Here is a 27348-nt window from a genome sequence, read left to right as displayed (position 1 = left end):
AATACTGAAAGTCAACAGAGCCAAGGGGATAGTAAACAAAAACAGGAGTCTCATTTATTAAAGTGTGCACAGAGCAAGTTCTAATTCTGAGTATAAGAGCCACCAGTATGCACATTGGCATTATCAGACATGCACAAGCATAGCTGTGCGGAATTGACATTGATAAATCCTACACATTCTATACTGCTCTGTTTGTGCATGGCCATTTACATAAAGAACCACTCCCAAATCACCATATATGGTAAAAAACTTCCCTTCAAAAGCATGATTTTATGGCCTTGTGTGTACTATTGCCTCAATAACATTTGGATAACCTGCAATGGCGTAAAAATCCATCATTGCTGTTGTTTTTTCTGCTGCCATATTTGGAAATGTAATGTATTGCGACGTGAGTGATATGAATGCATGTACTACGTGTCATTTTTCAGCTCATATTAGGTTTGGAAATGCCAGACCTGCCTCAGATTTCTCATTGAAATGTGTTAACTTACAAGCTATTGTTGCATTTCTTAAAAACCCATTCCCTGTGCAAAGCTGTGTGAGCCAAAAACTTCAAGCAAGGCAGCTAATACACATGGTCAAGAGGAGTTCTCCTGCACAAGAGAACACACATCTTCATGCACAAGAATAACTTGATAAATCACATTCTGTGTGTAGAAAACTAAGAGTAAGCCAGGTTGATAAATGAGACCCAGAAGATTAAAAAAAAAAAAAAAAAAAAAACTCAAAGCACTGATTGGAATCAACTGATTGGTGTCTCATTACTAATTCATTGCTAGTTCCTTTGGAGCTGCTGCTGCCAAACCATGCCCAATTTACACCAGCTTACCACGTTCTTCTACCACCATTGGCTGTTGTCTGTAACAGTAATGCATTTACATCATTGAACATCACTTTTACAGTTTTCAAAGACTAAAATATTTAATGTTATTGTCATTCTTTAATTTCCACACACTCTCAAACCCAAATGGATTTTGTGGTGCCAGTAAAGTACTTTGAATTGAATAGAATGGAATTGAATTATACTGAATTGAGAGAAAAGAGAGACAATATGATCAGGAGATTGGATTTTTTTCCCCACTGTGCCGAGAATTGAGCAGCTGAGAAAATTACTAACCCCTGCGCGCGCGCACACACACACACACACACACAGAGCGTTACAGCATGTTTGTATATGATCATTTATATGACCTTCACCTAGGTTCTCCACTCAGGCACATACAAATTCCTCCATCTTCAGTCAGACCTTGACCGGGCACTTCTACAGCACACACACACACACACACACACACACACACACACACACACGCTATCTTTCTGAGGACCTTCCACTGACATAATTATTTATGCAGCTAATTAACACTTTGCTACACCTAATCTTGCCCGGGCCCTCAAAACTGTCAGATGTTCCTATTCTTGTGGGGACATTTGGTCCCCAGCAAGATATAAAAACATGCCAACACACACACACACAAATTATTAATCTGGGCCTTCTTTAAAATTCATATGGTGTCATGTTATTCCCTAGGTAAACACAGCTACATTTCAAGGAACCCCCCTCAACACACACACACAGTCTATAATCCCCAAGTTTCTGACGCTAAATGTAATGCTGTTATGTTATTTGATGAAGCGAGACACAGGAGGAGCTCACAATAGGGCTAAGGGGCATTTTTGTCCTCAGAATAGCAATGAGGACATCAAACACTTCGAACACGAAGCTGCAAATCGATGGAGAGTCAGACCTATTCTGACTACGAAAGATAGTCCACAGCAGGGTTCAGAGAACAGGCAAACACGGTCAAAAAAACAGGTCAAAAATGAAACCTTCACAAAATTTTCACTTTCAGCCTAAATATAGACCAAGGCGTGTTTAGCATTTAAAGTTTGCTTCTTTAGTTTTGCACTAAACTTCATCTGCTATTTTGTGATGTTATTAAGCCAAAGAGTGGCTTCTGAGGTGAGTGTGATGATGATGATGATGATGATGATGATGAGACATGCTATTTGGACAACAGTAAAAAATCTACTAGCCTTTACTGGCTAGCCTTCATTGTACTAAAGGGGTAAACTTCTAGCACCAAATGTATATAGACTTGTATTGCTGCATCCTTAATGCTGGTAATCCATCAAGGTCAAAATATAGCCTAAGTAGGTCAAAACCAGAAACTCTAGGAACAAGACTTGTACAACAAGAAAAAGAAGGTACCTTGAAATAAGGAACAAGGTAATAAAACCACTGGACTACTTACAGAGGCAAACTATAGAGGAATAGAAGTGTACTTGACAGAAGATTTTTTTCATTCAATCTCCAGTGACCCTGACCAAGCAGTTACCAAGACTGAATAAATTAACCTTGTAAATGCAGTGTGCAGCATTGCACATTCACATTAATGAATGTGTGCATTCTTTGTCTCACAAGCTTCATATCTGATTACTCACCACAAGAAAGTAAAAAGGTGCGTGCTGTGAGATCCCAGTCGAATGCACAGCTCTAGTCTCTGGCAAGCTTTTTTTAAAAAAAACAAAAACCCTGTAGTGCACCTCCTATTCTTATCTGTATTTGTATCCATTTAGAACATGTTATCTCTTCAATCTGAGTAATGTATTTATATTCATCTATATCTCTAGTACACACTGGGTGAAGGGGTGTAGCCAAGGCAGACCCAGAGCGAGAACTGAGGTAAAATCAGGATGTTAAACAAAAGGGTGTAAATGAAAAACGTGTTTCATGGTAGAGGCTCCATCAGGGACTTTTGAATTCCCCAAGGCATCATAACAGCACAGTCAGGATAAATCAGTGGCCAAGGAAGTACTCTCATCAAACGGATGACCTTCAAGCCTTCAAGAATGAAAATCATTTAGTTTAGAAGTGTATACTCCATTTTTTATTTATTTTTTTTTGCATTCTTTTAAGAAACAATTGTTACTGAACATGTTATTGGAAAATCATACTTAATATTGAATATAATTAAATACAGGAGCCAGTCAGGAAGAAGTAGAACCAGGGGAAGTAGAAAGCTATAGAAAACTAGTAATTAAACTCCAATAACAGCACATTCTGAAGTGTTTTATTCCTTTTATACCACAGCTCAGATAAAAATTCAAATTTTGTTGGTCACACACACACAACCATACACAGTATGACGTGCACTGAAATGCTTTTTACGACTGTCTGGTGACATAAAAACAGAATTTACATAAACCAGAATTTACTTGTGTACAACTAGAAAAAGAAAAAATATAAAAATATGATGTGAAGGATATAAAAATAGATTGCAGAAAAAATCTCATGGACTATATGTGGAATAAAGTGCAGATATGTCCAACTGTATGTGCAGCACAATGCAGTGCAACATCAGGCTGAGCTATGTGGTATAATGTTTATTTATTACAAACTGACACGTTTTACACTTCATCCATTTATATTTATATTTAATCTTGTGCAATATCTGTGACACTACGTAGTTCCTGTTATCACTTATCATAGTCATAACCAACCTAGCTTTTTTCTCTTCCCTGAATTTAATAAGACAAAAAAAATGTAGCTTCTCGTGTTGCAGAAAAATCACAAGGCCGTCTGTTTGTTACAAAGTACTAACACCGGAGAGTCTTTCCACAAATGAAATCAGTTCACAGAAAACTTCACTACGTCAACAGGTACACATTAATCCATTTAGGAAGCATCTGCCATGCAAGTCTATGTGAAGTTGCTGTTACTAGAGAAACAATTTGAATGAACGCATTAATATAAAACTGCGATTTGTAGCTGGGCTAATGTCAGATCTGTTGTTATAGAAAATTAATCAGAATTGAGAATTTGCTGTGGAATAAATACATTTTAAACAATATATGATGTGTGTAAATGATACAGTATGCATGTTGGCTACTACCATCACAATGTTTAGTAAAACATGCCAGTATTATTGACTCCTACAGTAAAATGGGCTGTAAACATTGTTTCAGTGGAACATAGAAACTAAAGCCTGCTTCACTCCTGCCTGTTGGTAATTAATGGCCTGAACAAAAGATCAGTAGGATTTCCTGGACCTACTCTCTCTATCTCCTTTCTCTCTGTTACTCTAATCTATCACCTACAATAAGACATATAAAAGACGCATAATGTGTTTCTTCAGAGCCCTTGACAACACACACACTCACAGATTATTACAAAACTGCTACTTTATTTTGCATACCCGATCTGGACAGGTAGCTTTGTTTTTATTTGCTCTCTTTCTCTCTTTCTCTCCCTCTCTGTCACACTGATAAATTGCTCTGCTTTTTTAAAAAGGCTTCAGCTCTAAGTCTTTTAGCACCTCGATTGATTCAGCAGTCTACTCTTCATTAGCACATAGTGAGCACATATCACCTTCAGGCACTCTCCCCTTAAATTGACCTGCGCCCTGTGTGTGTGAGTGTGTGTGTGCTTTCAGTTGTACTCAATTTGTAAGGACCCAGTGCCCTTATGTTGATTGGAAAATGTTTTCCTGTGTACTTATATATATATATATATATATATATATATATATATATATATATATATATATATATACCATGCAGGATTGTTTAAAAAAGGTACAGTTGACAGTGTAAACACCTCATGAACAGTGTTATAAAGTGCTAGTACTAGAAAAGTATATATGAATGACAAAATGGAGCTAGCAGCAGGGTCCAGACATAAAGCATCCAAATCATGTAGTTTTTGTGCATTCCACTGCTACTTCCCCGTTCCGTCATTTAAAAAGCTACGCTGATTTGGTACACTGGTTTGATAAAACAGACTAAAACTTTACTGTCCTCTTATTTAATTGCCTACCTATAGCCTCAGCAATCAGCTGATTTAACTTCTAGCGTAATGTGAGTTTTACCAGTGAAGCTCGCTTTAGCAGATAAATTATTTCTGTTTATAACATTGTAGGATTTTAGTGTACAAACATAAAAAAACATTGTCTTGGGTTTTCAGTGTGCTCATGTGTAAGTACTGTACTAATTAGGTAAAAATAAATAAAAAAAAAAAAATAGATGTACAAAACTCATCATTACCATGTATATAAAATGGTAAACATTTTAACTAGTTTTGTTCACAATGAGCAGGAAAGAAGTCACTTTAGCTTTTGTAACTAAAATAATGAAGATTAGTACTTTGGTAGTCTTGATTTCACCTTAACAAATTATAAAATTAATTGGCGAGAAGGGAATGGCAGAAACAGGAAGTTTGGGGGGAAAAAAGTCAGTGGTAAATTCACCGTAGAAGCTACAGATGACAGTGAGAAGCTAATTATGAAAGTTGACATGGGCTTTAAGGTTGTGGTTGGGTCTAGGCATAGAAGTGAAACACACAAAGTAAGGCGTTCAATATAAAATAACTGCGTGTGTGTTTTCCTGCTACTTCAAATGCAAGCCACAAATAAAACTCCTCTTCCTTTCTTACAGTATTATCATGCACAGCTCACTATGGGCGGTGCAGGATACACACGCTATGGTCAGGTTATAATGAAGGCGCATCAGCTGCCTGTCATATTGATCATCACGCATCTCTTTCATCCATACTGCTCTCCTATTCATAATGGCCATGGCAGAAAATCAATCGATGCATGGGAAGACAGGGACAGATTGAAGATGAGATGAATGTCAAGTGACTGTTAAATGTTTGAATTATTAGAAAATAAAGCACATCTATTCTGGATTATAACTATGAAATTGTTTGGCAGCAGGCAGGAAGAGGCCAGTAATTTATAATTTATATCTTTTCTTTTATTTCTGTCTATCTGTCTGTCTATTGATTTATTTCTTTTCCCATTGGAGAACCTTATTGACATTTGTCTGCATTAATCAGCTTACAAATTCATGTATAGCTGTAATAGCATACACAATGGATACACCTGTGTAATCCTGAGTATCATATGGGACGGATCCAAGTATTGTATTTTTTTATACATGCTTTGAATGTCTGTGATTTTTTATTCTTTTTGGCAAAGTATAAGTTGGGATCATTATTTCCCATCTTTCTCAAGCTGCCATTTTCCCAAAGCCTACCACTTACCACTGTTATGCTGATGACAAACACTACTTCTGTTTTCCTCCATCCACCTCAAAGGCTCAGAGAAGATATTGAACTCCTTTTTCTGAGATCTCTTCCTCCTTGTTGAAGACTTGTCCTCTGAAACTCAACCTCAACAAAAAAGATCTACGCTGGACCTGTCGCTCACCATCCACACCTTCAGACTCTGACCTACACACACAACTGAGAATTTTGGTGTGATTCTACGTGGTAAGCTCAACTTGTCTGATCACATTACATCAACCGCTTGATCCCACGTATTTCTTCTTGACAACATCAGAAGAAAATGACCTTTCCTTACTACAGAAACCTTTCTCCTGGTTCAGAACTTCCTGAAGTTCTTTTATGTGACTCCCCTACTGAGATCACTTCATGATCCACTCCAATTTTGTCTGGACTTTTCAAGTCTCAAAGGACTTTGCACCACACTACCCATATACTTTGGTTTAAAACTATACACGGGCATATCACCTTGGGGCTTCGGCTTCAGCTTCAGGCTAACTGACATGTCCTCCTCTGAGCTCTTAGCTGCCATACATCTGTTGTTACTTCAGGGTTCATGTTTCTCAGTGGAGGAATACAAGGAACCTAGCTTTTTATACAGTATTTAGAATAACATACCTTATTGTTTGTACTTGCATATACTTAAATTAGGCATCTACTTACTCACACTTGAGCCAGCTGTAGTTTACATTCTGAACAAATAACAAAGTTAAAAAAAAAACCAGAATTTCTCTAACTACTGTTCAGGTTTTTGTGATTTTTGTAAAGCCAGTTTGTGCAAAGTAAATTTATATCATACATGTATATATCAGGAAACTTATCAGGGGTGTGATTGTACTTGTGTTAAGTTTCAGATAATGTGGTGGTCATGAGTGTACAAAATAGTGAAATAAACTTGAATGGTTTGAGTTTTGATGTTTTTATTAGTACAGTTTAAGAAATGATATCTTATAGATGCATTGTATGCAATTTATTAATCAGAATTCTAATGGGTCAAAATTGTAACCCTTCACAAGTCCAGTTCTTCCTTAGGAGCAATTTCCAAACAACTAAAGGTACCATGAGCATCTGTATAAAAAAATTTATGCAAATATAGATTGTTAGATTGTTCAGGAAAGAAGCACAAATTAACTACCAGTGATGATTGAACTTGGGTCTGAAAGGTTCAACTGAACCCCAAGACAAAAACAAAGGAACTGGTGAAGGAGTTGGAGGCATCAGGTACCAAACTATGTACATCTACCATTAAGAGACTCCTATATTACCTTGCCTGAAAAGCTGTTGTGCAATGAACACAACCCCTATTATAAGACAGGCATTAAAAAAGCCAGACTGAAGTTTGCAGGCGATCATCAGCCATTTGGAGGAGTGTTCTCTGGTCATATGAAACAAAAATTGAACTGTTTGGACATAATGTTCAGCGCTATGTGTGGAGGAAAAAGAGTGAGGCTTTTAATCCAAAGAACACCATCCCAAATGTGAAGCATGGGGGTGGTAGCATCATGTTGCAGGGATGTTTTGCTGCAAAAGGGACTGGTGCACTTCAGAAAATAGACGGCATCATGAGAAAGGAGGATTATCTAGAAAAAAAAACTCAAGATATCATCTGGAAAGTTAAAACTTGTATGTGCAGGCAACGACAAAAAAGCCCAACTATATTTTTTCTTGCAGTTGATCAAAGATTTTCTACAGAAGCTCTAACTAATCAAAATGGCATACTCATAAATGTTCTCATGGCCTTTAACGTCAGGTAACAGTGCAACAATGGTGACCACCATAAACATTTGGACCTTATGACTATTTAAGAATGCCCTTTGGGCTATATAATTACCACCTATCAATGGCTCAAGACATTATGCATGACTCTGCATTCAGGCTACTTTCGATTTATTTAAATAGCATTCTCGTTTTTTCTCAGGATTTCAATAGCAACCTAAAGAAGTTAGAGAGACCTCCAAGGGTTAGAGTTTTTCTCCAGTCAGAATTCTGTCTTCTGAGTCAACAGTGGCCATTAAGCAAGTACTGTCAAGAAATTGAGGCAATTTTTAGGGTCCTGCCTTGTTCCTTTCTTGATGTAGTAAACACCTCTTCCAGATGTAGCAACCTCAGTAAATAAAGAGAGCTTTGAACCCAGCTTCTGAATGCCAGCGTGCATACATGCCTGCACACAGAAGAGTAGGTGAAAGTATGAGAGAGTTTAGGTTTTTTTTAGTGATGAAAAGTATAGCTTTGAGATAGAAAGGAAGTGAATGAAAGATAAATTAACTGATGTCTTGTAGGAACGGAGCAGAGAGGTGACAGAGATTAGAAGATAAGGTGTAGCCATTTTGTCTTGCGGTACTTTTCCTCCTGTTATCTTTCTCTTTGTATGTATGTATGTGTGAGTGTGTGTACTGGACTGAGAGGTTTACAATCAGTTCCGCTAGACTTAATGACCTATTCCATCTGCAGTACAGCCCACACAGAGACACACACACATAGACACACACAAACACACACACACACACTTGTATGTAACACAGCAAGTAGCCCTAGTCTATCAGCATACAGTACAGGATGGCAGCAGTACAAGCACACCTCAAAGACATAGGTAGAATTACATCTCCATGAACACACACACACACACACACACAGATATACACACTGTGTGGTCATGCTATGTAAAGTATCACTGGTGCCCTGACACAAGCAACTATCAGATAGGTGATTTTGTACAATTATATGGGCAATGACTGACTCTTGCCAGGGTTGTTAAATTAGTGTCAAATCTAGAGCCCAGTGACAAAACAAGCACATGTTAGTGGCTGTCCTGATTTGGCTCTCCAGGTCACATCACTGCTGTTGAGTTGAGAGAGCAGGTTTACTCAGCTCCACCAGTGTGAAAAGCCTGACTGAATTGCTCTTGCATGAGCCTACATTCCTAGTGACAAATCACTGATCAACATTATTCCCAATGACAAATCACCGATCACCATTGTCCCCAATGACCAATCACTGATCACCATTGTCCCCAATGACCAATCACTGATCACCATTGTTTCCAGTGAAAAATCACTGATCAACAAAATTACAGATGGAATAACTTGTTCTTATTAATTTGCAAGTAATAAGAACAAGTTATTCCATCTGTAATTGTTTCCTTCCTTAATTCCTGCCTATGCACTACCACTACTTCTTTTCAATGACCCTAAGTCCAGGGGGTGGAGTCAGACCTAATCCATCTCCTCCTACCTGAGCAGAATGGAAACAAAAGTCCAAGGGTTGGAGAAAACTTAGTGTTTTTTAGGCTGAATAAGTTTGTTCTGTGTTGCAGAATATCTCGAAGGTTATGGGTTAGGGCTTGGGGTTATAGGAGTTAGAAGTCATAGGAGTTGGATCATGTCCAGCTCTACCCACTGGACCTTTGGTCCTGCAGCAAGGACCATCTTCTTTTTTCGGCATTTCTGATAGAAATTATAGTATTTTGTAAAAATGTAAATAGTTGGTTTGTCTCTGTTTTATAGACGTGGAAATAGTTAGTTTGTGGTTTCATGACCAAACACTTTTTCTCTAAGAAAATAATTATTCTATTCTATTCTATTCTATGTATCTTCAGAAAACCCTCCTTCCTATAACATGTTTTGATATGCAGATAATCATGATGAATCAGTGGAAATACAAATTAGTCTATGACATCATCTGGTGACTTCTAGTGATTTTTTGAGCATGATTTATGCTACTTTCTCCTGAAAACAGTTGGCACCACTGACTGTTGCTCCATCACCTCTGACCATACATTAATTGGCTAGTGGACCTTTCACAGCAAGGTGGTTGCAAGTGTATCAGCTTCAGTAATGATGTTAACACAGTGTACACTTCCTGGCCACTTTATTAGACACAACCTTGTTGGGTGCCTTCCTGCATTTAACACATTCGTACCATCACCACACACATTGCCATGTCAGTGCTTTGCTGGGAATGGTCTACCACCCACACACTCAATGCTCGTCATTTGATGGATATGGTAAAATGGAGCACATAAATTTGAATAGCGACAGATGGGCTGCAAAGTGAATATATATATATATATATATATATATATATATATATATATATATATGAAGACATCAATGCAGCACAATTACTCTGTTAAACATGAGTGAATTTCCCTGCCTCTTTCTGGGTTTCCAGTGAAAGGGTTTACATGATTATATTATAAATTAAATTGCTTCACCACCTGCAATCTCATTTCCATTTTTAAAATATTTGATGTCATTCCATGCTGGCTGTTTCTATCCCAATCATTGCTTAAAGCTGCCTCATTCACAATACAGCAATCCAAACTATAACTTTTAGATGTATATGTAGGATATGTGTTCCAGAAAGACCCCATCTGGCAACCCAGGGTTCCATGCAAATGGGTCAGTTTGGTAGCACAGATCCAGTCTAGCAGCCTGTTGTTCTTCAACACTTTTTTTCTCTTTTTTTCATTCCCTCAGAGTCACCTTGTCCCCACATCTCATCAATCTCTCTAGGAAGTGCTCCACAAACTCCACCCACTACACTACACTCATGTCTCTTGTTCTTTTTTCCATCCCACTCTCTCCCTTTCCCTCCGTTTCTCCTGCTTGAGTGAACCAACAGCATTTGGGCCATATATCTCTCTTTCTCTCATTCCTTTTTTCATAGCCTGGCATCAGCATCTTTTTCACCCATTCACATTCTACTTATCTTTCTCTGCTGTCTCTTCATCTCTCCCTCTCTCTCTTTTTGTTTGGTTTGAGAGCTGTGCTTGGTACAAAAACTGCATTTCTTCATGTTTTGGAAAAAAAAATAGTAGAAAGAAGAAAGGGAGGGATGCGAAAAAGGAGAAGAGCTCTCAGTGGAAATGTTGCTTTGATGTTGTTCCCTCTTGTGCTCACTATACAGAGAATCAAGTACCGCCTTCTCTCTCTCTCTCTCTCTCTCTCTCTCTCTCTCTGTTTATTTCATGCCATGGTTTTGCCTGTCCCTTCATTAATCCTCTGAGGGTTTTGTTTGCCCACTGTTCATTTTCCATTTAAGGAATCATTCCTCTCTCTGCTAACGCTGGTGTTTGAAAATGAGCTGATTCGGACATACAAAGCTGCTTGCCATCTTAATTCTTCCTGGAAAGCGAGACACTCTATTATGTCTTGAGGACTCAGCAGTAATGAGACTACTTTTATACTGTGGAGCAAAAAGTAAATCAGTAGGCAGTTCTGAAGTTGATACACATGTCATGGAAGACAGATCTGTCAGCATCAAATATTGCACTTTCAATAAAGTCAGCAAGCATGAATTCTTTTTCTGGTTGAATATTTTGGCTTGGGGAAGCTTAAGTGTAGCTGGGTTTTAAGTGAAGATATATATGAGGGGTATTAAAAATTATGTTTTTACATAAATTCCTTGTTTCCAAAGGTAAAAAATTAACATGACTGAATAGTGACAACAGTTACCTTTTAATGCTTAACCATTAGTGATTAGTTCGTGGCTATAAATACAACTCGTCAGTTTGTTATCATGTTTTGTTTCATACTGGTGCTTCATGTTACCATTTTTAACTAGTATCATGGACTCTGAACAGATGACAAATTGGTTTTGAACTTGAAGTGGAGAATACATTCATACCTCTCTATCCAATTATCTTTACACATTTGGTTTTTTCATCACTTTATTAGTCAGACAGAGAAGGCAAATGAAAAAAAACTAAGAAAGTCTGTGAAAACGCTACCTTTTCTCATAGAGCTACCTTCAGCAAAATACAGTATGTTACATAAATGCATGTGGTTGGATGTAACAAGCCATAACAGAATGGGTCATGTTATAAAAATGAGAGTCACTAAACTACTGCCAGTTTTTTATACGTTGATTGGCTCTGCTTTAGTATCTTTCAAGTGCTCAGTTTTAGCTGCTGAAATACTGCGGTCCACCCACTGACAAACACCTGATCTAGACTTTTACTGTAGGTACAACAGAGATTTCACTTTTTATGAGCATACACAATTCACAGTGAAGGACATACAAGCAGAAGACCTCAGCTGGCGGGTTTGTGTGCTTGTATACAGTTCCTAACCAGTGTTTGTAGATAATGTGGTTCAAAGCTCTTTGAAGCTGAGAATTTTGAAGTTGGAAATTTAAATTTGATTATTTCATTTCGAGTGCCACCACCGTTGTAAACAAGTGGCATGACCTCCAAATGTTTTTTTTCATAGCTTTAAATACAAGAAGTCAAATTACAGTTAAAAGCAATTTCAAAGTGACATTGTAGAGGACTGGGCTGAGCTAGCTGTAGCTGTGTTTAACCTTCAGTGGCAGCGCAGGTCATATCAAAGTCTGGTAGGTCTGTGTATATGCATGCCCCTGTCTTATGTATAAATGCTAGTGGAATGACTAAAGAGTCAGCTCGCAAATATTTGCAGTGACTGATTAAGGAGCTCGGGTGAAGCCGTAGACACGTATTGATTCCTTCCTATTTAACTCTTATTTGAAAGGGAGTAGATTGCATTTGGTTGCATTTATCAGCCTGATGTTTGGGGTTATAATGCAGGCGTTGAGTATCCATCACACAATCTGTTCAGGAAGTGTGAAAATGTAAAGCACAGTTGCTTGGTTACTTGTGGGATTTTTCATATTAAACCTCTGTAGGCATAGATGTGAAAAAAAAAAATACTGACCTTTTTTGCCTTTGTGCCTTGTTTTCTAGCCAACAAATATTCTACATATCAGTACACCCTACATCAGAGGTTCTCGACCTTTTTTGACCCCATTTTAACAGCCAAAAATTTATGCCCCACTTCAATTTTTTAAGCCTACTACATTAAAAACTCATTACTGTAAAATAGTGTAGTCCACATCCACACAATTTTAGGCAACTTTCTTTCTCTCTTTTTTAATCAAAATACATTTCATTTATATTGCATGCACATGAAAAACACTCCTTTAAATATATTGTACTCATGGAAATACATCACATCTATTTTTTTATATATTTAACCTATTTTATGCTTTTATGAATTGCTGTTTGTTGAGCCCACAATCACAGGCCTTTCATTCATTCACCGGATCTATGGGAGTGCTGGGTGTTTGTGTGTGTGTGTCATATACATTACTAGCCCAACAAACACTCCATATTACTGTAATTTAGTTACTCCTGTGGATTAAGGATAAGAGGCACTTCGGGATATTAAGTCACAGCCCTTACTTTTGCAGATCCTTACCCTTTGAGCTACCACTGCCCCAGTAAATAAGTTATTTAACATTCCTAAGCCTGTAATCAGTTAATGCTGGTGTATTACAACAAATCAAACATGAATCCTGCAGGGCTGTAACCTTTCTCAAGCTTAGCTTAATCCCACCAGTTTATTCAGTAGCAGTATCTGCTATGGGCATCTTAGGCAATTCACTAGAGTGGCAACATGTGCATTGTGTTCTTTAGGGAAAAAATGACGCCCCCACTACCCTGCCCCATTTAATCAACATGCTTCATCGATTGCCTTCTACCACTCTACTTGTTCTGATTATACGCTGTACAAGAGTGCAATTGATCACCAAAATTATCAAAGGCACTAAAAGCATACGATTCACTACAAGCAATCAGCTGCCACCTCACCACCCCAATGCCTCTTCTCACTTCCAGCTGAATTTACAAAAAGACTGTTTGGTATTACTTTACAACACTGTTTCATCATTAGGCAGTTATGCAGGGACAACGCAGTAATGAAACTACTACTCAGTGAATAGCCATACGTTATCACTTTAATCACTACTATTAGCTACCAAAGAATATTGATTATTTACTCAGCAATTACTTAATGGTTAATTACTCAGTAATTAAGTAATTTGATTATTTTATTAAAATGGCACGCCCTTAATTGTTTTATTCCTCTTATACCATAGTAACACTAACACATCATAGTTTTATCCAATTGTAGTTTGTTTAATGTTGTAGAAGCAAGTTCCTGTTATCACTTATGTTATAACCACTATAAACTGTCATTCTCCTCATTTTTTTTTTGATGAAATTCAGCTGGTCATGTTACCAAGAAACTGCAAATTCCTCCATCCTGTAGACTTTCCCATGTCAGAAAAGCTACAACTTTACCTTTACCTGACACTGGAGACTCCTTCCAAATACAAATTGCCAAATCTCCTTACACATTAACAATTACACAATTTCTAATCAGTTTATGTGGAGCTTCCATCATATAAGTCTGTGTGAATGAGTTGTTACTGCAGAAACAATAACATATTAGAGCGAGCACGTTAATATAAACCTGTGATTTGAATACAGTCAGTATTACTGTCAGATCTGCTGTTAGAGAAAATTTACTAACACTTTCTGACTAACTAGTTTTGAGAATTCAGCAGTGCTGTGGTATAATAGTAGAATAATACACTCGTAAATGGTTTATTCACTGTGTATTCATCTTTATTTATAATGATCTGTATTACTACATGACTGCAGATCTAATAGATCATTAAATAAACATTGCAATAAATAAAAATAAACATTATTTTTAAAAAAATAGTTCAGGGCTATCATGTGTGCTTTGCATGTGTTATGAGAGCACAACAAACTGCAAGAGTGAGAGATCCAAACCCTGTAGCTGTTTTCTTTTATTTCTATTTATTGATTTCGCCATAGTGAAGGCCAGGGATGTCTTTATTTATTGACTTTTTCTTACTTTTGTAATGATAAAATTTTTTTCATTGTTGTATTTGTGATGGTTTCTTTTCAAAACCTTTGAAGCAGGTCGATTGGAATAACATTATGTAGTAGTGCACAGCAATATTTGTGAGAGGATGGATATTATTGGGGGTGGTTTGGGGGTGGGGGGAGATTTTGCCTAGGGTGCCATATAAGTCAGGGTTGCTGCAGAGTGCTTATTTATTACACTTCTATCTCAGGAGTGACATCAGACACCTAAAACCAAGGTTAGGCCTTTAGGTCCATGTTGTAAGTTTTCGATTTTTTTTTTTTTTTTTCCCTGGAACACATTCTGTTTTTGGTTATCAGACACTGTCTCTGCCCACCTGTTCTCCTACACTGTGCCTGACTGTACATGTGTGTGTGTGTGTGTGTGTGTGTGTGTGTGTGTGTGTGTGAGTGAGAGAGAGAGAGAGAGAGAGAGAGAGAGACAGAAAGAGAGAGACATGCCTCTCGAGCTATTTTCTGAGTTTCATAAACATCTCACCTTGAATTGCAAAGCAGCTTTTTTTCTGCAGGAAAAACACAAGATGCTGGAATCTTTCTGCTGCTTCTGAAGTCTTCATGTTCAATTAAAACTGTTCTATTTATTCATTTGTAACATATTAATAATTTCATATTATTAGTATGAATAATTAATAATGTGTAACATAGGTTCAGACTATAATATAAGCTCCTCTTTCTTTCTGTCAGATCTGTGATAAGGAGTGGCATTACTATGTCATTAATGTCGAGTTTCCTGTGGTGACGCTGTATGTGGATGGCGTGACCTATGACCCCTATCTTGTGACGGACGACTGGCCGATCCACTCGTCTCAGATCGACGTACAGCTCACCGTCGGAGCCTGCTGGCAAGGTCAGTGGGTGGAGTCGTGGCTGAAATATAAATGTGAAGTATAAACGTGGGTAAAATGGTGAGGCATGGATTAAATTGTTCATATTGGGATTTTAAGAACTGTTGACCTGTTTTTTTGGGTCAGTATGCCTGTTAAAGAGGTGTCCGTCTGATTCAGTCAGCACACTGAAATTGGTAAAAGGTGTCTTTCTGGTATTTTGAGAAATTGCTGTAGCAAGGTTAAATGCTCTTTGCAGTCAATGTGTATCAGGTTTATCCTGACAGATACTGTGTTACTGCATACTATATTATCTAATGGATCCAATTTTTAATATTCATGCATGACCAGATTGAGGCAATTTTTGACTTCATGGTCAATGTAGCTTGAATTTTTCAAGTGTTAGAGGTGATTCAGGAGATTGCGGAAGCCTAGGTCTAGCTACACTTATGCCTTTCCCCCTTCTTCTTCCCCCTTTCCCTCCCTCCCTCCCTCCCTCCCGCCTGCGTCTCTACTGGAGTCTCCAAATAATTAAGCATTTAATTCATTTTAAAAATATTAACTTGTACTTTTATTGAGTGTGTTTTTCTTCATTCTTGAATGATCTTTCTCCATCATTATTAAAAGATAATTGCATTGAGACTAACGAACTTGAGTGTTGAAGACGTGCTTGAGGAACTGTGGAAGTTCAGGAGTTTAATAAAGTTATGTTCAAATTTTGTGAGTGAAAAATGAATTCTGTTTTTTTTCAGTGTTTCCAGGGGCATAGTGATAGGGTTAAAGTAATTAGCCCATTTCCGTTTCAAATCTGAATACAGATACAAATAGTTTATTAGGCATCAAAACTAACGAGCCATTTAGTATATCTGCTTGCACAAAGTTACCACGCATAAGTCAAATGCATCCCCAACTTATTAAACAATTTTTACAACCCATAGACTCAAAAGACTCAAAAAATTAGCACCTTTCCTAATTTCAAATTTATTCTCATCCTGTATATACTGATAAAATCTGGTTCAACAAGACAATTTGGGCATCTGCTTGCAAAATAATTAATTACTTCAAGACAGCCTTGATGATCCTGTAGCTGTATGTTTCAGGTTTTAAATATAAGTCTCAGTACTAAATGTTCATTCTTTTAGTGATGATCCTTGACCTCAAAGTTGCCTCAGTGTATATACCACATGAAAAAAGAGACAATTCATTGTATGAAAATGTGTAGGAAGTTGGATCAGGGAAAGAAGCACAGGAATTACACTAAAGCTGAACAAACTAAATAAGAAATTTCTGCAACGTAAACAAGAAACAAATTAAAATAATGACATATACAGGATTACAGTCAGAAGCAAAGGGAAAATTAAGTAGACAAACTGATTTCTGATATACAGGAAAAAACAATCATGGCAAAAAAAAATTAATAACTCATTACCCATATTACACACATTCCGACGAGCTGACGATTCAAAATTATATTCAAAAGCAGTTTATCCCTAAAGGGCAATCCATTTTAAGGCATGTTGCAGCACAAATCAAAGCGGAGTAGCACAGTAATAATGAAAGACAGTAAAATAGAGCCAGCAATTACTTGCAACTAATACTAGCTGCTTGCAGAGTAGTGCTACCAGCAGCTTTATAAATAATTTGTTATAAATTTGTGCCACTTGCAGTAAGGTGGCACGTCAGCGCCGGAATCAGCATCCAACTTCAACACCCACAGCCTATAAACATGGCTGCCACGGACTCCAACTCCCAACTCACATGCTGCGTCCCAATTCACCTACTCATACTATGCACTAAGAGTATGTAGTCTTTTTGTGAAGAAAAAGTACATACTTTTGAGTGTGTAGCAAAAGAGTATGCAAATACCAGGACATACTAACATGTCATGTGATGGAAGAGAATGTTGTTGCCTAGTTACGCAAACTGCCACTGTCAACAAACTCCTCGTTGCATTTCAGCTTTTCTTCATTCATTATTCTTTATATAATTTATACTACATAATTTAATTTTGCGATTCCCTTGACTTATTTTTCCACATTTCATTTCACCTCTCTAAAATGCATCAAAAAAAAGGTAAAAATTGAAAAGGGAGTCGTTTGCAAAGGGCCATTTTATTAGGTGCTGGGTCTCTTCATCTGACCTTAAAAGATAAACATGGTACTCTAGTTACACAACATCCAATCATTAATCTTCCGTGACGATAAAAAACTTTGGTTAGTGCTTAACATTTAAATTCTTAAACTTAAATTCTGAAGATGCATCGACGACGTTACACTCATCCGCCATGTTTGCAGGTTGAATTCGGCAAAGCAAACCGTCACAAATCTCCTCCTCCCTCACACAAGGGTTTGTGGGCGATATTAGCTGGAAAAGTGTCCACAGAGCCACACTTCGAAAATCTACCAGAAATAGTAGACCATCGAGGTACCTTTGGGATACCCATTTCAACACACTATGATTTGGGACACACTAATTCTAATCTCGGACACTATTTAGGACGGACAGTAGGCAAATTGGGACGCAGCAACACTCTCATTGTGACATTCCCACCCTCCTGATTACTGATCATGCATTCCTGGACACCTTTCACCACTACAGTATATAATGACTCTCAGTGCATTCACCCAACATGAAGTATACAAACGGTGTTTTGTACCACTCATTATTGCGCAATTCATTGTGTCTATCCCAGCTTATGCTGTTTGTACATCGCCGGACCATTGCCTGTTATTTGACCTCGTTTTTTGTCTCACAATTTGGATTTTTCTGCAAGCTTTATAAATAAAGCTGTTGTTCACCTGCATTTGCGTCCGCATCTGCCCCCGACATAAGAATCCTTCTTCTGTCGGTTGGTGAAGGACTAGAGCAGGAGAAATGGCTGGAAATGAAAAATTGATTTTTGACCAAAATATAATTATACTTCATCAAAATTATAAGGAAATTGATTTACTTTTAAATGTTGGTTTGGCTGTCTTCCTGCAAGGATCACATTTGGTAATGATTTCTAATCATATTAGAAAAAAGCTTTCTTAAACCTTGCTAGCTAATTGTGCAAATGCCACAATTTAATCAAGTCATTGGCTTAGCTATGCATATGCAAAAGAGACATGTTTTCCAGTTGAGGAAAGTCTGTAGTGTTCAGAACTATATAAAGTAGAAGGTCCACATGTCAGGCTTTAAAAAGGAAAAATGGCTGCCAGTGACATTTCACATTTGGTATTAGCCAATATTTGTGCTGAGTGCTATGCGTGGATTGCATTATTTCAAACTGTAAATTGCTTTGGATAAAATTGTCTGCCAAAAAAAATATAAATGTTAAACCCTTAGTCACACTTCCTGTTCATAGAGTTTTGTTTTTCTGCTCCAGAACAGTTCTCATTAATCCTGCAAAAACTGTATGTGCGTGTGGTTACAGATGAGTCTAATATGTGTTTGTTCTGCAGTGATGGTGCTCCTTTGTCGTGTGGATTGTAGAGAGGTGGCCCAAGGAGAAGATTATGGACCACTAATAAAGAAATGAGTGTAGAGACTAAAGCAGAACTAAGCCTCTTTAAATGGCCTTTGATGTTGCACACACACTCTTGCTCAGGCTTCTCATCTCTTTGTGTTGAAGAGAAAATGAGTGTGTGTTTCACTGAGAGGGAATGAGAGTAGAGGAGCAAGTGAGTGGAGAAGGAATAAACCAATAAAACTTCTCTCCAAAGCTGATTTGGAGGGTGAGGGAAACTTTCACCGTGACGAACGTGATGAAATCAGAGCTGCACGCTTTTGTGAAGGCGCCGTAATCACTGGTGCTGCTTCCCCTGTACTGCAGTGTGTGCGCACACACACCCACACACACACCCACAATATAGGCTTGGACATCCACACTTACACATGCATAGTCATTGCAGAGACCAAGATGCACACACACTCACACACACACACACACACACACACACACACATATATATATATATATATATATATATACATACCTAATAGCTTATTATCTTTCATGGAGCTCTGATTGCTTAAGGGTCCTGACTTCCACCTACACACAATCACACAGTCCTCATCAGCTCCATTACTTTTGATTTTATCTGATTTGCGTGTCACTCACTGTTTCCTGCATGAGTAGAAATGTGTGCATTGTGTGTTAACCTTTTAATGTAATAAAAAAGAAGTGGTTGAAATATATTTAATTATATTACATATATATGTAACTATATATGTAACTAAAATGAAACAAATGTCTTTACTGCCGTCCCTCAGGCAAGATGTGTCGGCTGCTTGCTTCTTTACTTTTGCTCTGGAGCAGCAAGGATAATGTAGCTAACATTAATATAAGTCTAGCTCACCCAAAAACTTTAAACCACATCTAGTTCTCCGTAATTTTACTAAGACTAGGACAAAGCATGACTTAGTGTAATCTATAAACATAAACGAAGCTTCACCGTGTAACATTTATAGGGAAGCCATCTTGGACAAATAAAATAAATTTTTTAATGAAATCTTCATAATTTGGTATTATTACATGCAATATGCTCTAGTCTTGTGCCAACTATTGGGCTACTTGGTGGCCAGGTTTACACTAGTGACCTTTTACAATAGATCCCACTTCACAAAGTTTGAAGGTGAAATTGTACCAAAAATTGTGCAGATTTTACAAAATTGGTTCCTTTTATGGATATATGGGGAAAAAATTCAATAGGTATTTATGGATGAAAAATTAGGAGGTAAAATTGCTGTTAAAGAGGACATTGTGTAAAACTATTCATGAAATTGTATATTGTATAATTCTTGATTATTATCTTTTTTTTCTGTGTGAAGCATCTAGACATTGTTTATTATATTAAATGGGCAGCAACATCTGAACATAACAATGAGCAGAAATATGATAAAACACTGCTCATTGTTCAGAAACCAGCTAAACTTATTAATCAGTCCAACCTGATCATTTGTTTGTCATGGCCTAATATTTTATTTTATTTTATTAACACCCTAGTCCAACCTCCAAAGGCCTCTTGACTGGTTCATCATTTACAATTTCAGCTTACATTGCATTTAAAGGAAGTATAGAGTTAACTGAAATACACACTTTCCCATCCAACTGACATCTATGAAGTGAAAGAAGGAATATTGGAGAAAAGATAGATAGATAGATAGATAGATAGATAGATAGATAAAAATGTGGGCCTATTAGTCTTGTAGTGTCATAAATGTAATGTCTTCTTACATACATTAAAACTTTATAGATGGGTGTAGTTGTGTGTGCGTGTATTCATCTGTGGGATTTTATTTTTTTTTTGGCCTAATGGCCTAATATTCTAATGAGCATGCTTGATTGACATGTTTTCAAGATTCCCAGCCTGCTATGCAACTCAAGAGTGAAACCCAAGCAGGAAATCGTGAATCCTACATGCACAGGCACACCAAATTAAAGACTTAGCACAGTAGACTACCGTCTTCAGGTTAGCTTTTGCTTGTGTGGTCATTCAGAACCAAAGAAACTTTAAAATATAGTTTTAATAAGAGCTGTGTTGGAAGAATACTGTGATCAGCCTTGTGATCTCTGCACACTTTATATTGAAAAGGGAAATTTTGGAAAGATGTATTTGAAAGCCACCATTTTTACTTACTTTGTGCTGCATTTTTTTTCAAGACCAACGTTAACTTAATTAAAAATCAATCACGGGCTGCCTGGGGCTAAAAGCATATTTAGATAGTATTAATAGGCATAACGTTAAATGCTCTGTGTGCACGTGTGTGTATGTGTGTGTGTGTGTGTGTGTGTGTGTGTGTGTGTAGGAGGCGAGGTATCTAAAGCCAGGTTCACACAGTATTTCCGTGGGAGTCTGTCAGGTCTGACGGTGAGGCCGGGAAAGATTGAGAGTCAGAAGGTGATTTCCTGCCTGCAGGCCTGCAAAGAGGGACTAGACATCACTTCTCTGGAGAGCATGGACAAGGGCTTAAAGGTAGCACACACACACAGACACACACATTAACACATGCACACATATGTAGAAACATGCAGCAAGGACAAATGAAAGATATAATACATATGCAAAAAAGAATACAAAAAATGGAGTGACAGATGGAGGGGAAAGAAGGTGAATTAAGAGACTGTTTTTTGCCTAATGTTATGAAAGTCGTGCTAGTACAGACATTATCCTTTAGTTTTCTTTTCATGCCAAAAGCAGGAGGTTAAAATTCATGACTCGTAACCTGTCAGCTACATATTGTTTAGTCCACAGCGCTGTTGAATTCTCAATTGGTCAGAAGGTGTTGATTAATTTTCTATAACAATATCTCTGACAGTACTGCAGCTGTAACTCAAATCACAGGTTTATATTAATGCACTAGTTCAAATATGTTAGCGTTTCTATAGTAACAACTTACACAGGGACTCGTATGGCAGGGGCTCCACACAAACGGATTAAGAAACAGCTAATTGTTGATATAGTGGGATTTCTTTTATGAAATCCTAGGTGAAGTTTCTGAGAGTCTACAGAACAGAGGGCTTTGCTGATTCTCAGTAACATGACAAGATGCAGATTATAGAGACTAGTGAGGGAATGACTGTTTATAGCTGTTATAGCGTAAGTGATAAAAGGATCTAGCACATGTATTAAACATAACTAATAATGTATTAAAAGTACCGTGCATGTTTCTGTAATTATTTTTAAAAAAATCAATTGTTGGCAAATTGGTGTGGTATAAAAAATGCAGGACAACTAGTTAGCTCTATAGCTGCTGAATACAAAAGGCAGATTTTTTTTTTTTTTTTGATGTTTTTGAAAGAACAGATTGCCAGGCTGTTTCGGGTTATAGGTCATGCCTCCATTACGCAGATAGGAGACTGGTCTTGTATTGCTGGAAATACTGCCTGGGAATGTTGCCAAGATGGCTGCTGAGTGGACAGAGTTTACTAAAAGGACTTTGTAACAACCTTCAGAGAACAGCTTTCTTTTCAAGATAAAAAAAAAATTAATCTCTCTTAAATTTTGTATTCCATACATCAGTCATGTCAGTCATTCAAGAATAATAAACATATAATCATATTCAGGACCAAATCTCACTCTGATAATCGGGAGGTTGTCGGGTCAAATCCCAGAACTGCCAGAGAGCTGCTGTTGGGCCTGTGAGCCAGACACTCAACTGCTCAGCTGTGTGTCTCAAATGTAAAATTTGGATGAAAGCATCTGCCAGATGAATAAATGTAAATGTAAATGTTCTGCAGGCACCATTTTTCATTTTCTCTCTGTGGATGCTGTTCTTTTGTTCTTTAATATTCAGTGGCTTAAGAAAAGATTTTAGAAACATAAAGGATTTCAGAGGGAGAGGGAGACAAAGGGGAGGGAGGGAGAGAGAGAGAGAGGGAGAGTGCAGTAAGAAAGCCTAAAGCTTTAGGCCCGTATGTCTTTTTCCTCTCCATGCATCCATCTTTCTCTCTCTCTCTCTCTCTCTCTCTCTCTCTCTCTCTCTCTCCCTGGTCTGTTCATCTGTTTTAAGCTGTTTTCCTCTTCATTCTTTTGTTGAATTTTGGCACAGCCTCACATAATGTTTATTATACATGCACACTCACTCTCAAACACACACACACACACATTCATACTCCTTCGTAAACATTTTCACTGTCTTTTCCACAGTCTCACACTGTAATAGACACTCATACACACACAGTCTTCACTCTGTAACTGACACTTTTATACACTTACTAGGAGGAAATCCTGCTCTTTCTCTAAACGCTGTGTGTTCTCATGTTTCTGTCAGTTCCACTTTAACCCGGCACAGTCGGTGCTGGTGATAGAGGGTGAAGATCTGGAGCAGGTCAACGCAGCGCTGAGGAAAGTCTCCTACATCAACTCGCGCCAGTTCCCCACGGCCGGAGCGCGCCGCATCCACATCTCCACCACAGTACAGTACGATCGATACGCTATCACCACACTATCACCATACTATCACCACACATTTCATATCCTCAGTTAATTCAATACCCAGGACCCATCATCACGCCCAGACTACATCCCACTTTCACAGCATCAGTCTAATAAGTGTTCAAATTCAGTGTGGGTTTAAGTATATAAACTCATCATAAACCTCTCAAAATGCCCATACTTCCTTAGAAATCAATGTCAAACATGTTCATATTCTTAATAATCCTTTGTAGTCTGATCAAAAGTTCAAAATGACTCAACATATCATGACTTTAGTATTATAAGGTTCTATTTGGGTTAAGAATGAATGTGATACATAACCTTATAATAATGTGGTAACAATATTTTATTCAAGACTCAATTTTTACTTTTATTAACTTAAAACCTCAGCTATTAAAACCTCACTAAAAACATAAACCTAAAAAATAAACACCAAATCACTTGGATCATTAACACCTTTGTAATGTACATAAATAGTTTAATAAAATAGGAGCTGAGTTTTTTCTTTTTGTCTTATTAACTTAAAGAGAGAGGAAAAAGAGAGAGGCTGGTGAGGGAACTACTGTTTATAGCTGCTATAATGTAAATGATAACATGAACTAGTTTTGCGGATGTTTCACAACACTAAATATCCATGTGGAGGTTGTGTGATACGGCCTGATTAATTAATTAATTAATGACGTTGCACTTTGTAACTGTTTATATTTACATACATTGAATGCTTTGGAAGGTGGGCAAGACAAGATAGTTTCTGTTTTTGCTTACATTAGAAACAGTCCCTCCCTCACCAGCCTCTCCTCTATTCTCTTAATGAGAGTTAATGAGAGAAATACTACAGCTTCTCATTTTACCAACACACCGGAAAGCATAAAAAAACTCTGTCCTGAAGACTTTCCTATGCCGGGAAAATTTACAAAGCACCGTAACTGAGACAAAGTGCCCAAGACTCCTTCCATTAATGCTAAATAAATGTCTCCTAACAAAAAAACCTCAGCACATCAATGATTATACTGTACATTTTTCTTTCTAAACAAGAGCATGTTTTTTTAATCTGTTTATTATTAGTTGTAGATTCTGCGGTGAGCCCAACATACAAGTCCCTGTGTATAAGCTGTTACTATAGAAACAATAGCATAATGAACAAGCCCATTAATGTAAACCTGTTGTTTATGTTACAGCCAGACCTATTGTCTGAGCTGTGCTGCTGTATAAATTTAATCTGCACCTTCTGACCAATCAGATTTGAGAATTCAGCTGTACTATGGTATAAAAACAGATAAAGTATGACATGTTCTTTCATTAATAAAACAATTTTACTTCAGAATGGTATTGGTATTAAAAAAATACTCAACTAACAATCATAATCAAATAATCGTTTAATTATTTTCCTAAACAGCATGCCCCCATTCCTTACTTATAATTATAGAACATTGATTCTGTACCACTGAATGATAGTGTACATGTATATGATCATTATAAATCAAACTGCACTGCATTATTAAGAAGTCATTATCTGAAACCAATCATCCATCTCTCCTCATTCCTGTAATCAGTATTATCTCTTTCTCTTTTTCATTATGAATGTGAAATGATAAACCTTTAGTGAGTTCCTAAGCTGGTAATAATACATTATTTCAAAACAGCTCTACTATTCAGAGTATAAAATATTTCATCTGTGATATTTTTGGGTCTGTTTTCTGCTCTGATTCTGAAATTTTCATTCCTTTTCTCCTTTTCTGTCTTCTTCTTTTCTGTTTTAATCCTCCTTCTGTCCCAAAGCGGTTTTAGCTGCTTACTTACTGATGTGTGCGTGTGTGTGTGTGTTCAAGCGCGACTATTACCACTGTTGGACTGCCGTACCCCAAGGGACCATGTGAATATGCATGACAGAAAATGAATATTCATGAGGCTTGGGGGAGGACAGCACGTCTCCTGTGGGGTGTGCCGTGAAGCCGTGGGTGGAGTCCCTTCAGCAAAAAACAGTGGGAAATTAGCATTGAGGACAAGCGCACATATACACGCTCACACACACACACACACACACATGCACAGCATCCTCCACATAGGCAGCAGGGACCGGGGATAAAGCGTGACGGGTTGTTGAGTAAGAAAATATATTCTGTTCTTTTACACTACATTTGTGTGATAAAGGAGACAGGCTCGCCCTCGGGTCATGCAGCTGTGCAGCTGGAAGTGGTAGATGAATTTCCCTGTTGTTTCTGACCTTAAAACAAAAAAGGCCTGTTTTACTGATCTTGGAGCGTTCACAAACTTTGTGTGTACAAAACAGAAAGTTTACAATGTAGTGAATTGCGCTAAGGTTTCATCATTGGTTGTCTATCCAGCAGGCAAAAAATGGAGCAGTGCACATTTTTCCTGTTCTTACTCTATATTCAGAGGAGTAAGGGTTTGATAATAACATGATGACTTTAATCAGGTGTGTTAGAGCAGGGAAAGCATAAAATGAGGCTGAATAACACTAGATTACATATCATTTTCCTCCATTCACATCCACTCAGTGTACAATTTATACTTTCTGTAGATGGCCCCTTGCGTCCAGCTGCTTCTGAATCATCCACCGTAAATATTGCTGTAATCCTCATCATCAGGGTTTCACCTGTGAATAATGTACAGAATATAAAACCCAGTAATTTACATGTAACTGCATGGTCATTCCACTAACGTTCTGTCATTGAGTCACAAATATAAAAATGTGGGTATGGTACAGGGCAAGTCCATATATGGAGTCTTTACAAGAAAATATTTAAGTCAGAAGCAGGACATTTTTTGACATTCATAACAATATCTTGGAGATGCATTATTTTTTCACGTAAGTAACAAACTAATCTGAGCAAACTTTTAAGTCACATTTATTTAAAAAGATTAAATAATTAATTGGATTTTCCCCTAGTTTTCTCCCTAATTTGATCACCTGCCAATTCCCACCAACCAGGCAGCTTTCCCCTATCATATGACAGCTACCAACCACGGAGAGTGAAGGCTAACATGTGCTTCCTCTGAGACACGTGAAGCTAGCCATCTGCATCTTTTCAAACTGCTGCATCACAGCGACACACTCAGAGGAAAGCGCTGTCTGCCCTCTTCTGCATACTTGAACTCACCAATGCCCAGCGATTAACAGGGAAGTGGGAGATTATGCCATCCCTCCCACCCAGAGAGTAGTACCCAGAGGCCAATTTTGCTGACTAGACTCCTGGTCAGGAATGGCTTTGACATTGTCAGGATTCAAACTCATGATATCCTGATGATAAAGCATGTATCTACTGTATCTTTATATCTGTTTAGTTCTCCATATACCCATATCTGTATCTCTATTCACAGTTAAACCCAAAGTGGGTGTGGCCTAAACCAGATGGGGGTTTTCTTTCCTTCTTTCTTTCTTTCTTTCTTTCTTTTTTTTCTTTCTTTCTTTCTTTAATTGTTTATGAATTTATTTTATTAATTATGATCCTACTATGCCACCAGAAACACTGGAAAAACACCCAGAGATAGCAATGCCATCACCATCAGCTTAGTGTGTGAATTCTAGCTCTGACAGTTCCTCAGCCTCAGCTACATCATATGTGTTCATAATTCATCTCAGGTCTAACATAATTTGTTGTGAGAATTTTTTTTTAATTCTGCTCGCTCAGTTATAATTTTTGTTAGTACCTGTCTGCACTATTTTCTAGTGAATTTAGTTGGTTCTATTTCCAAAAATCTAAACAAATTTGTAGCCTAAATTAAAGCACCGTGACCCTGAACTGCTGCATGGTCACATTCATGAATTTTGCCTTTGTTAATCCCATGAGTTTCATATACACT

At 37.5% G+C, this 27348-nt stretch overlaps 1 protein-coding gene across 2 annotated transcripts in view; it reads left to right on the top strand.

Moving 5' to 3' along the window:
- Window positions 1-27348, top strand: part of clstn2b (calsyntenin 2b) — a 210467-nt gene that overhangs the window by 162131 nt on the left and 20988 nt on the right. For both annotated transcript variants that reach the window (XM_034310713.2, XM_034310712.2), the window contains exons 9-11: window positions 15465-15627; window positions 21395-21561; window positions 23360-23508. In XM_034310713.2, coding sequence (XP_034166604.2) covers window positions 15465-15627; window positions 21395-21561; window positions 23360-23508 — 479 coding nt within the window. The remainder of the gene's footprint in view (window positions 1-15464; window positions 15628-21394; window positions 21562-23359; window positions 23509-27348) is intronic.

Source organism: Pangasianodon hypophthalmus, chromosome 14 (genome assembly GCF_027358585.1).
Source record: "Pangasianodon hypophthalmus isolate fPanHyp1 chromosome 14, fPanHyp1.pri, whole genome shotgun sequence".
NCBI lineage: Eukaryota > Metazoa > Chordata > Actinopteri > Siluriformes > Pangasiidae > Pangasianodon > Pangasianodon hypophthalmus.
The sequence above is the reverse complement of the archived record's forward strand: the minus strand, read 5'-3'. Positions and strand labels throughout refer to the sequence as shown.